General features: G+C 39.1%; 1 protein-coding gene across 1 annotated transcript in view; it reads left to right on the forward strand.

The window, feature by feature from the left end:
* TNFSF11 (TNF superfamily member 11) overlaps positions 1 to 12,974 on the forward strand; it is a 36,933-nt gene that overhangs the window by 4,683 nt on the left and 19,276 nt on the right. The window contains exon 2 of the mRNA XM_003913817.5: positions 5,426 to 5,593. Coding sequence (XP_003913866.1) covers positions 5,426 to 5,593 — 168 coding nt within the window. The remainder of the gene's footprint in view (positions 1 to 5,425; positions 5,594 to 12,974) is intronic.

Below are 12,974 nucleotides of genomic sequence, written 5' to 3' on the forward strand. Positions count from 1 at the left end.
GCTCTTGTTGGAGTTGTTCAGCTTTTCCCTAGGAATTCTCGGTGGTCCCCGCGGGCTGAGAAGTCGGGGCTTTCAGTGATCTCCCATCATCATTTAGCAGTCTTGATGCTGTATGGATAAATAGTGAAACACTCAGAACTCTTTTTCAAAGTAAACATGTGAGTTAGTAAGTCTAGCCAGAAAATATTCCTTTGGAGAAGTTAATATCATCAGACTTCTGGGTACGGTTTTCTTAAATACCATGAAGATTCGGTTCCTTTGACTTGTGCAAAATAATTTAGCCATTACTCTGAACCCAATTTTGTACTGCATTTTAAAAAGGTCATCTCCTTCAGTAAAGAAAAAATATTAGGAACAATGTGTTCATATGAATATACCGCTAGATCTGGATGCATTTTACTGGCTATTGTGTCTACAATTGTTACCCAAAGGAGTCCTAATCATTTTGAGATACATTCTGAAATAGTTACAGATAAAACTGCTATGGTGTCTGAAATTTGTTTCAAAATAATTTCTGGTTGCTTACAGATGAAAAAAGATTTGCCATACATTGGTAATAGCTGAAGCGCTGATGGGTGCATTGGGGTTCACTCTGTAATTCTTTCCCGTTTTATATGTGTTAGATACCTTCTTTCAAAGTCCTAGCTAAGAGAATAGTCTCCATATGACCTGCCGCTGATTTAACATTTTTACTTATGTCGGCTCTTTTGGATTGGAACTTGGTACCAAATAAATCATAGTAGTTTTATGATTCCCACTAAAGTTGTGAATCAACTATTTGGGGTTTCTAAATGCATTTGAATGAGAACAAAGTATCTAGTAACATGTTTGTAGTTTACAGTTAAAAATGAGGAATTAGTTTTATTGTTTTTGTTTAAAGGTGGAGAAAAGAAGGTATACAAATCCTCAAGGAAAAGCAGTTTGAGTTTTTAAATGCATTTAGAAGAATGCCCAGAATAGTGTAAAAATTACAGTGGCTATTTAAAAAGTTTTGTTTTCTTAAATGTGTGAATAGATAAAATTGAATCAGCCTCCTAAATGTTTGCAGATTGCGTGTGCCTCGATGTTAAAAAATATATATCTACTTGATCCAGTGTAGCTTGGCTTTTCCCCCACCACCCTGCCAAAGAGAAAATAGTGTGTGGCTTCTGCTATATATTTACCACATAGTATTCATACTTCGGTTTACAAAGAAAAAAAAAAACCCTTTCAAAAAGTTGTGCTGTGTGTGTGTGTGTGTGTGTGTGTGTGTGTGTGTGTGTGTGTCTTTAACATCCGTATAACCATATTCAAAGCTTAGGGTTTAGCTATAAAGATAAGCTTTTCAGAAAACTCAAGATCTTGTGCTCTTTTAACTTCTTCCCTCGATCCCCCAATATGCACAAACCAACCTCCCTAGTTGTTTGTTAGCTAGGACAGCAGTCACTACTGAAAATCTGATGTAGAGGTGTGCACTGCCTGTTTGAAAACACAGATAACGAAGTAGCACAAACGTCAAGCATCCTGCCTCATTTAACCCTACAAATGATTAAGTTTCAAGGAAGTTAAAAGAAAATGAGGCAGTTTATTTCATAGGCACCACGTTATCTGACAAATGCATTTTAACAGTCCATTTTAAGTAAGATATTCAAGATTCACTTCATGTTTTTAGACATGTCTAAGTACAATGAATTCATTTGCTACTCAGTTTACTGTGACTTTTGGTTGAACTTCTGTGTTCCTCAATGATGTGTAAGTTCCATAAAGACAGGGACTGCTTGCTTTGCACACCACCTTTTTGTTGTTGTTGTTGTTGTTGTTGTTGAGATGGAGTCTTGCTCTGTCGCCCAGGCTGGAGTGCTGTGGCTGGATCTCAGCTCACTGCAAGCTCTGCCTCCCGGGTTTACGCCATTCTCCTGCCTCAGCCTCCCAAGTAGCTGGGACTACAGGTGCCCGCCACCTCGCCCGGCTAGTTTTTTGTATTTTTTTAGTAGAGACAGGGTTTCACTGTGTTTGCCAGGATGGTCTCGATCTCCTGACCTCATGATCCGCCCGTCTCGGCCTCCCAAAGTGCTGGGATTACAGGCTTGAGCCACCGCGCCCGGCCTACCACCTTATTCGTAGCATCTAGCCCAGTGCCTTGTATGTCTAATTTACTGCAAAGTCTTTTCTAATAATTTGCAACACTACAGATATGTCTGTTTCTGATTGTAATATGCAGATTATCAGATTAGTAGTTAAAAGAGTATACTTTTTCAATCATGCAGTCCTCCAACCAGACTAATGTGTGCCAATAGATAAGTTGTTGGGTAGGTGATACATTCGTTCAGTCAGTTTGTGGGCATTTGCTGAGGGTCCAGCATCTGTCTGGCTCCCTCCCTGCTCTGCAGTTCCTTCAGCTTAGAGACCCTCATTTACCTGTGTGTGTGGCTGGCCTTGCACCCTAAACCTCTCCTCCTCCCTCTTCTCCTAGTATCCATTTTCAGGAAAGGAGAGCTGCAAGGGCACTGGAATGAGAAAGACATGTGGTTGTGGGTTAAAAATAAATTTCTAATGTGTGATCCTTGAGTAAACAAAATAAATGAGTATATTAAAAGCAATTATGCCATGCATTCTTGGTTTCTTTTGGGAAAAAACAATGGATGGGGTTTTATACATATTTTAGCTCTAATGCTGCCTTCCAAAACAGTGGTTCTCAATTGCACATTTGAAGTATTTGGGAAGAGGTTCAATGATTGGACCCTACCCTTAGGGATGTTGATGAAATTGGCCAGTGAGGGTTGGGGTAGGAGTGAGATGAGATCTGGATGTGGGCTTTTTTTTTTAATAGAAAGGGGACAAAATCTTTGCGTTGTACTTATTTGCATCAAATCAGTAACCATGATTAACTGTTGGAGTATCTTTGTACTAATTGATGTCACTTGTGAAACAATTTTAAAATTGGTATCCAGGGAACTTTGGAATTGTTTTAATAGTAGAAAATCTATATTTTAAAGCATGACTTCTTAAACTGTAATGTGTGTAAGAATCACCTGGGATCTAGTTAAAATGCATATTCCCAGGCAGTATGCCAGGGTGAAGCCTGAAATTCTACATTTCTAGCAAGCCCTCAGTGAGCCCACGATGCTACTGAATGGACTACCCTGAGTATCAAGAATATAGGGGCCAGGTGCAGTGGCTCATGCCTGTAATCCCAGCACTTTGGGAGGCCAAGGAGGGAGGATTGCTTAAGCCTAGGAGTTCAAGACAAGCCTGGGCAACATAGCAAGACCCCATCTCTACCAAGAAAAAAAAAAGAAAGAAAGAAATTAGCCAATTAGCCAAGCATGGTGGCCTGCACCTGTAGTCGCAGCTACTTGGAAGCCTGAGGAAGGAGGATTGCTTGAGCCCACGGATTTCAAGGCTGAAGTGAGCTATGATTATGCCACTGCACTCCAGCCTGGGTGGGGGTGACAGAGCAAGACCCTGTCTCCAAAAAAAAGAAAAGAGAAAGAAAAAGAATAAAGGGGACTGCTGCTTCTGTTAGACAGCTCTTAGCTTGTTGGCAGGACTCCAGATTAACCAAGTTTAGGGTCCCCAGGCATTTCCCCACTAAGGCCACATTATTCCTTTGGCTCAGCAGTTTTCTGGTGGTGTGTCAATTCAGGCCTTTGCATGATTCTCCTTTCCTGAGGTCTAAACCCAGTGACCCTTCATATCAGTTGCCTAGGCTTTTCTGGTCTTGTGGGATACACACTGGCATAAGTAAGCCTTTTTTTGCCAAGTGTGTGATTGAAAACTTTCCTTGTATAAAAATTCACATATTATGACTTGTATTAATTATTCTAAAGAATATAGGAAAAATAAATACAGATTGTACACAGTTTTGCTTCACGGTGGTGTCTCTTCCGTGATGATTATAGATAGTCCTTATATGTGCAAGACTGGAAGAATAAAATTTGTATTAGTGAGTGTTCATTTGTTAAAAGGCTATCATTTTGGCCAGGCGTGGTGGCTCACGCCTGTAATCTGCCTTGGAGGCCAAGGCAGGAGGATCACGAGGTCATGAGATTGAGACCATCCTGGCTAACAGGGTGAAACCCCGTCTCTACTAAAAATACAAAAAAGTTAACTGGGCGTGGTGGCGGGTGCCTGTAGTCCCAGCTACTTGGGAGGCTGAGGCAGGAGAATGGTGTGAACTCGGGAGATGGAGCTTGCAGTGATCCGAGATGGTGCCACTGCACTCCAGCCTGGGTGACAGAGTGAGACTCCATCTCAAAAAAAAAAAAAAAAAAAAAAAAAAAGGCTGTCATTTCATTTTGAGAATCTCAGATATGGATAGGCTCTTTTTAGTTTATTTCTAACGGTTGGTTAATAAACTAACACATCATTCCGATTACTTTTTAAAAGAGAGAAAGAGAGACTTGTCATTAATTTGACTGAGCTTTGTAAACTTACGTAGCTTTTCTTTTTCGCCTAGTTTGTGCCATGAAGTCCCTTGAATATTTAACAAACCAAGAGGACAAATTAAATTCTCATTATTAAAACAGGTGATAGCTAATTATTGCCACCCTTTACTTGGCAATTGAAACCGCTGCAAAGGCTTGGAAGGAGCAGGCATTAGAGTAGTCATTAAAGATATTCTAATGCTGGACACCTATTCTTAACAGGCAATCAGCTAATTACTCAATGAGTATATTTTGGGTGGAACAATTCCTTACATGACAGGAATCTTAGCATCCCTCCAGCACACATCTCTAATATCTGCTCATGCAGCCCCCCCACCCTAATGTGATGACACCAGATATCACCTGTACCCGTTCCCGAACACCCCCTGACAGGTATACCATCCCGGCTTGAGAAACACTGATGAGAGAGTCAACAAAAAAGAGAGATTACACGTCTGACTTCGAGTTTTGTTTAGAGGTAAAAAATGGATTTTTCTCTCCCTTCTTTGGCTGATTAAGGAAAAAAGGCCAGGCAAACATGGTGGTTCAAGATGATGTTGATTTCGCCTGTTTTAGGTAGGCTTCATGCTTTGCATTTCAAAGTGGGCCTCATAATCCCAGCTAGCATGTTGCATCTAGTTGATTTAAAGACAAAAAGCTTCCTCTCCCTACAGTGATCACATGTGATTTCCTTGGTGCCCCTCCCCTCTATGAACACTTTCATGTTGTCAGACAATTTTGACAATTTCCCCCATGAATCACGCACATACACTTCTGTCATTGTTAAAAGCCCACTGCAGGACTAACTGTGCCTTGTCCTGTGGATGACAGTCAGCTACTCATTCAAATGAATTAGAAGTCATGTTTTCACATCTTGAGGGTCATTGTATTAACTGTTGATTGTTGGGGACATAAAGACTCTTGCAAGTATGAATTTTTTGTTCTGAAGTCACACTTCATTAAATAGCAGGATGATTAGTGATAAGCACGCTAACCTCCTTACTGTTTCTCCTCCTCAGATGGATCCTAATAGAATATCAGAAGATGGCACTCACTGCATTTATAGAATTTTGAGACTCCATGAAAATGCAGATTTTCAAGACACAACTCTGGAGAGTCAAGATACAAAATTAATACCTGATTCATGTAGGAGAATTAAACAGGCCTTTCAAGGAGCTGTGCAAAAGGTAAGTCCACACTGAGGCTGATAAGTCAAGGGCCCTTGCTGACTCTACCAATACTGAAAATTAAAACTGGCTAAGTGCTGTTGACTTTGTTCTTTTTATTCTAATAATTTGTAAAAGAGCTACAGGGAATGCTTTAAAGAGATTAGCGGAATTCTTTTGAAGTTGGTAGTGATTGATTATGGCAACCAGGGACATTCATGCAAATATTCTTTTCTTTCTTTTCTTTTTTCTTTTAAAGAGGAGGGATTTAAATTCCCGCTTGGAAGAGAGACTAAGGTGGCTGTGGCCTGTCTGTGAGTCAGTTTGCTAGTTTGAATTCCCTGACCTAGAAACCATCCGCTCAGTTCACAGAACTTTCTGGTAGCTGTTTCCTTTCTGTTTGGCTTCATAATGGCAGGACCCCCTATCGCACATCTGTTGATCCAGGGCTCTGATGAGAAGCAGTTGTAACTCTTGGTCCTTTGCTGTCATCTGCGGTGAAGTAGGGAGAGCAGGAAGCAATGTGAAATGGAGATTCTGTGTCCGTGTTCTCATTTTCTGGGAGAGCTGAGTGACAAGAGAAGAGTCAGGGACAGAGCAGACCAATGACTTCTCTTACACCGACAGCACCAGTTGGGAGACACTGTAATAACTGCCAGTTTTACTTTCCTGGACAAAACCACCTGAGAATTCTGCAGCCGGAGAATTATTTTACTCACTGACTCCACCAAAACCCAGATAGAACACAAACAGTGACCCCAGTGGAAAACCTGTGTGTGCGTTACATACCTGCATGCATGCATGCATCCATTTACACATCCCAGCCTCTATCTAGCAACTCCCTGGGTCTCTGGTCATTCCAGAGTAACTCTTGAAGTTCTCAAAGCCCTTACCTCTAAATTTAATTTTAATTTAGTTTATTTTTTTAGAAATCCACACGTAGTAATAGAATTATTTAAAAAGAGGACATGTGTCAGAGGTAGAGGTAGGAAGATGTAGCTGTTGTATACAGCCAGCTAACAAAGGTGAACGTCTGTAATACCATCAGAAGTAGAGGTAGGAAGATATAGCTATTTTATAAAGCCAGCTAACAAAGGTAAACGTCTGTAATACCCTGAAAGTTGAGATTTACTGTATTTTATTGAATCTAAGATACCAATTTTCAGCCTACTTTGTTATTTCATGCATCACTAAGAAAGAAGAAACTATTGATTAAAAAACTTAAACATGATCATCATAGGTTCTAGTTGCATCTTAATTCCAGAGATATCAAAATGTTAAAAGTTGTGCATTGTAGAATGCATGAAGTACCTCTTAGTTTAATGTGTCTATAAGAAAACACATTGCTTATGAAAATTACTTTTTCCTTATAATTAGTGTGTAGGTGCTTGACTTTATGCAGAGTAGATGTATATGTTTAAACTCAGTGATCCTTAATCTTACAGTATAATTTTTGAGCTATAGCAACAGCAGTTCTGTTAATCTATTCATTTTTATTGTTCTGTTTTACATTTTGTTTTCATTCGTTTGCTTTTTATCCCATTTGTGAAGCTTATCTCTTAAATACTGAGTAATCTGTCTATAAACAACCTATTGACATGCACTAGGGGCAATCTGCTAGTTCAAAATGGCATTTCATATTAAGGTAATTCTGATTAGGCAAAAGATTGTGTCCTAATGTTCTGTTTAGATTGACCCATGTTGTAACTCCTCAAAATGACAAGATAAACTTTTTATTTCAGTGGTGTGCTGGTTCTTGAAAGTTACCCTTTGAGTTTCTTATGGAGGAATAAATATGGAAAATCAGCCAAGTTAATTCTGAAAATAAATAATATTATGAACGAGGGCAGGCGTGGTGGCTCACACTTGTAATCCCAGCACTTTGGGAGGCCCAGATGGGAGGATCACGTGAGTCCACGAGTTTGAGAACATGCTGGTCAACATAGTGAGATCTCCATCTCTACAAAAAGTAAAAAAAACATTAGCTGGGCATGGCAACCTGTGCCTGTGGTTCCAACTACTCAGGAGACTGAAGTGGGAGGACAGCTTGGGCCTGGGACCTGGATGCTGCAGTGAGCTGCGGTTGCACCAGTGCACTCCAGCCTGGCAGCCTGGGTGACATAGCAAGACCCCGAAAAAAAAAAAAAAAGAAAAGAAAGAAAGAAAGGAAGGAAGGAAAGAAGGAAGGAAGGAAGGAAAAAGATGATTAACATTATTTATGAGACTGCAAGAATGGTTCAATCCCAACGGGTTAAAGGAAAAAAATATATTATCATCTTATAGATCCTGAAAAGTGATTGACAAAATTTTGCACTATTTCTGATGTTTAAAATCCATTAGAAAACAGAACTGGATGGATTCCTGATGTTACTACGAATGTCTCAAACTAAAAGTTACCTAGTGATTAAACATAAGAGCATGTTTCTTAAAAAGTCAGGAACACGACGAAGATGCCCACTGTCCTTACATTATTTAATGTCGTTCTGAAGGTGCCAGCTAATGTAATTACACAAGAGAATGAAATAAGAAAATATGTAGAGAGAAAAGAGGGCAGAATTTGCATGTGATATGATTATATACTTAGGAAAATTCAAAAGAAGCTGAATTGCTACAAGCAGAATAAAATAAATCAGTTTGTAAAAATTAATAAGTAATAATCACTAGCTGTCCTTATTTCAAATAACTAGAAAACATAAAGGAAAGATTTCATTCATAATTTTTTAAATGCTCTAAAAATAAACGTAACAAGAAATGTACAAGGTTTACAGGAATAAAACTAGAAACCCCTACAGAGGCATTTAAAATACGATTGGATAATGTAAAGACATAACTATGCACAGTCATCGTAATTTTTGCCGTATAACTTGGGCCAAGGATAGCAGACAAATCCATGGACGAGAACAAATGGCTTACTGTGTGTCTCTCTGTGTGTGAATGTGTGTGTGTGTATAATTTAATATAATACAACATTACTTTAAATAAGTGAACATCTTCTGAATTCTTAAAAAACATATTGTTTATCCTTTTTTAAAAGTTATAGTAATTTCTCTTGTCCTAAGTAAAAATAAATCCCAGATTGAGAGAGTACTTGGTAGCCAATTGTTGTTCACTGGCAATAGTGTCCGTTAACACTTAGTGTGGCTTCAGTGAACTTTTCTACCACCTCCTCCCTCATCAGAACATCGTCCCACTTCCTTTGAGATTTCTAAGTGACTCAGGCAGTATGAAAAGTAATTTGTGTATAAAGGTGTTACTGAGCAATAATGGCTGAATTTTCACTAGTTTAGGATCCTTTTGGAGACATGATGCCTCATTCCAAATGAGTAACACTCATAATGAGAGATTCACTACTTGGCAAACCATAAGGAGAAAATTGGTGGTCAGGCGAGAATAATCAGCTGCACTTATTAAGGGCACATAGTCTTAATTATACTGATAGGTTACTATGACTCATAGGATGAGTAGAACTTTATTTCATCAATTTCACATTTGCTTTTGTTTTGTTATAGGATCTTAGCCTTTTTGCATAGGTAATAATATCAGACACAGGTAATCCTTTTTAAAGAATTATAAATTAAAGCTGTTATACCAATGTGTGTTTGAAGGTAGAAGATGCCATTTCTTCCCCCAAGACAAGATGTTTAGGAAAGAGACGAGTCTTATTTATACCTTATCATTAGAATCAACCAATGTTCATTAAGTGCATTTAATGTGCTTGGCACCTTGCCATGTCTTTCCCTATATCCAAGGATTTACCCTTCCCTTACTCTATTCAAATAATGATTTGTCAAATGTGTTGTCCTTCAATGAGGATTATCGGTTAATGTGACATTCTACACATCTTGCCAAAATAATCAGATTTCTCATTTCTCTTGCCAATGCTAAAAATAGGATGGATGCATTAGGCATTCTTAAGTCAGTTTGTACCTTAGTTTTATTTCTAATACAGATATTGAGTGAACCCTTAAAACAAAATTACATGTGTGGCTGCAATCATTATTGAGAGATCAACCCCTCCAGCGGTAACAGATACCAGACATAAGCACAATATCACATTATATGTGTGCGAAAGTGGTGTTTACCCAGAATGTCTTTGGTCAGACTTGTAATGCTGTTTTTTTCCCCATTTTTGTTTGTGGCTGGGTTTTCTTGGCTTCCCCCAACCCCTTTAGCACAGAACTCTGAAAGCCTCTTAGTGATCCAACCCTACCAACCACAATTTATAAAGTCTATCATAACAGTCTATGACAATAAAGAAAACACTAGTGCAAATATGGTGTCTGATTTATAAAGTGATTCTTGTTTCCAGTTTTGGCAGCCTCCCTGCTTCTGCCAGCCTGGGGGTGAGGAAGGAATGAGCTCAGATCCAAACGAGGACTCCCAGCATGGCAGAGAGGACACTCAGCCCATAGACCCCTGGCCAGACTGGGTGGAAAGCCAGCTGTGACTGCACTTGACTTTAGTGTGCTGGCTTGTTAATTTCACATTGGGTACCTGTTTGCAGATACCTTCCTGAAACTTACTTGCAGAGGTATTTGAAAGAATAATGTGCAGGAGAAAGGTCGATAAACAAATAGCACAAATCACTTTCTTCTCCAAAATGGGATGTTCAGTGCATTCAAGATTGTCCCCTGGGATGTGGGAAAGAAGCATAGGGACTTTCTGTATATGTATTTTTTAATATTAGCTTTTAAAAGCTGTGCTTTAGTAAATATTTTGTAATGTACAAATATATGGGCATGATTTTATTTAATATTTAAATAAATAAATATGTACGTTTGAGAGCATGAAAACTTCTTTCCCTGTTGGAGCTGCACAGTCAGCCATTTTTAAAGATCATGGAGTGAAGCTGCAAGCTCCATCAGGACAAGGGCCACAGCCATTTCATACACATCTGAATACATCACTCTTAATTTATTCTCAGGAATGAATGGAGAAAAGCATGAACAAATGATCAATAACTTATTGAACTCTGTAAACTAATATTTTACATCAACCAACTCATAAAGCCATTCAGAAGGTTATAAGCCTGGTTCTCGTTTATACGATGCTGTCTTACCAGTCCTACAATTGATAATTGAGAATATGATAGCCTGAGGCAATAGTGCTTCAGTAGAACAATAACACAGGTTTATTTTTGCTAGAAGTTACCTCCAGCTGGCCCTCTCACATCAGTCACATTTTCATCAGGCTTCTTTGCCCTGCATAGCCTGCTATGTAGAGGGGGGCTTATAATGTGAACTAAAAACATGATTCTGGCTCCATATATGAGTTGAATTTTATAAAACTCTCTAACTTCCCTCCAGAATATGAAAAGCCAATGGTATTGTAATGACTGCTGATAAGTTATCTTGTTGTCATATCCTCGACCAACCATTTCCTGGAGTATAAGTCTTTGAGTCTCTAAAGACTTAACTGGAGAACAGAAAGTAAGACCAGGGAGCCATAATTATTGAACAATTCATTTTTACCTGAAATTATTTTTTTATTCCCTGGGGATCAGGTACATATTTGGCCTCATCTTCAGAATTCATAATGTAGAATTCAGAATTCACAGTATCCTCCAATATTAAGATTAACGTACTCAAAGATTTGTAGCACTTTGATCCTCAGTGAAATACTCGCTGTTATTTGCTATAGTCTGAACTGGGTAACAAAGAGACCCATCCAGTCTGTGAACTAACTAAGAAGCTTTTTCTCTCTCATATAACAATCCAGACATGAGTCATCCAGGACCAGTAGGGATGCGCCTCTGTCCTCAACATGAACCTTCCATCTCTGTTTCCAAGTTGGCTTCTCCATTTGCTGTTATTTCTAGATAGGGGAAGGGTAAAAGAAAACTGAAGACAGTACCTGGGAGTAGAGACATCACTTCTAATAGCGTCGTATCGGCTGGAAGTTACTCATAAACCACATCTTGCTGCAAGGGGGGCTGGACAAGGTAGTCTCTAACTGAACAGCCATTTGTCCACAAAGCTTGAGGAAGGGAGTTGCCTATAACTAATAGGCAAAAAGGAGTGGAAGGAGATGAGGGGACAATGAGCAGTCTCTGATGTTCACTAAACCCCATTTAGGTAGGAAGGTGGACTCATTATATGAGCAAGAGTTAACTCTGAGAATACATAAGTCTACTAAAAATTTTAATGGTCAAGACTGTATTTCCAAAAGGTAAAAATACTTTGGTATTATTTAGATTGTGAGAGAGAGAGAAATTTGAAAGTGGATTCAACAGCATTCATCTTTTTGAGGAAGTTTTAAAGGTCTGTTTAGAGATTGCATCTGTGATTATTGAGTAAACCTGGATTGTCACCTGCACAGCTTTTGCTAGGTTTTGTAGATTAAAAAGAGCATTAATTAAAAACTAGCAAGTTCATCAGTTAAGTGATTATGTTTTCTACATATGGGAAACAGATCCCCTTGAATTGCAATCTTCATTATTAAAGGAGCCCATTCTTATTTTAAGCTAAAGTAAATAAGAAATCAATTGAAATTTAGGTCGATTGTAACTGCTTGTGTAATTGTAATCATTGAAGTTGGTATATGCCACTATTTCTCATTTGCCTATTAGTTAAAAAAAGAGGGGAGGGATTAAACCCCATTCATTGCCTCTTTGCCTTTGTATACAAGAGTATGTGTCTGAAGAAAGTTTCTCATAAACCCACAAGGGTACTTGGGTTTTGGAGCACTCATGTTCCCAAGTCAAGATGTTAGTCATAGTCATGTAGTGGTTTTCCAATAGGATTTCATCTCTGTTTGCCATAATAGTTTTGGAAACTGCAATTCAACCCCAATCACATTTAGCGTTTATAAAAACTGTCTTTATGGGAAAGCTGAAGTAAGACCACAGAGTTTTCCTACAAAACCAAGGCCATCTATTGCCTTTAGCTCAACAATAAGTTATTGGCTTTGTACTCAACTTCAGGGGAGACCCAGGGAAGAAGGTAGGAAGCAGGAGGGTTTGCAAGAGGAAAATAACGGGTGAGTGATGTCAGAGGTGGACTTTTTTTTGTCTACAAGTATCCCAGGATGGAAGAAAAGATATTCTGCATGGCATCTTCAAAGAAACAGAGAGCGGGAAGGACGTGCCTGAAAGAGAAGCCTTCATTATGTGGCCTGGGATCTTGGGCTAACATTCCAGAAGTGGATGAAACTGAGGGTCCTTGGTTGGAGAGCATGACGACAAGGGATAGATTGGATTGTTCTACCAGCAGCGGCAGGAGAGGTACAGCCTGTGTAATTGAAGAGCGGGATGTGCCTTAGAGCAGTGTTTCCAAACCTGCTGGATCTTAAGATTCAGTTGGGGCCCTTGTTTTAAAAAGAGAAGAGAAAAGGCCTCCAGATCTATCAGTGGGGACTCTGGTTTGGTAGTTCAGGGGTACACTCGGTGATTTCTTCACAGCAT

Source organism: Papio anubis, chromosome 15, assembly GCF_008728515.1.
Source record: "Papio anubis isolate 15944 chromosome 15, Panubis1.0, whole genome shotgun sequence".
NCBI classification, from domain to species: Eukaryota; Metazoa; Chordata; class Mammalia; order Primates; family Cercopithecidae; genus Papio; species Papio anubis.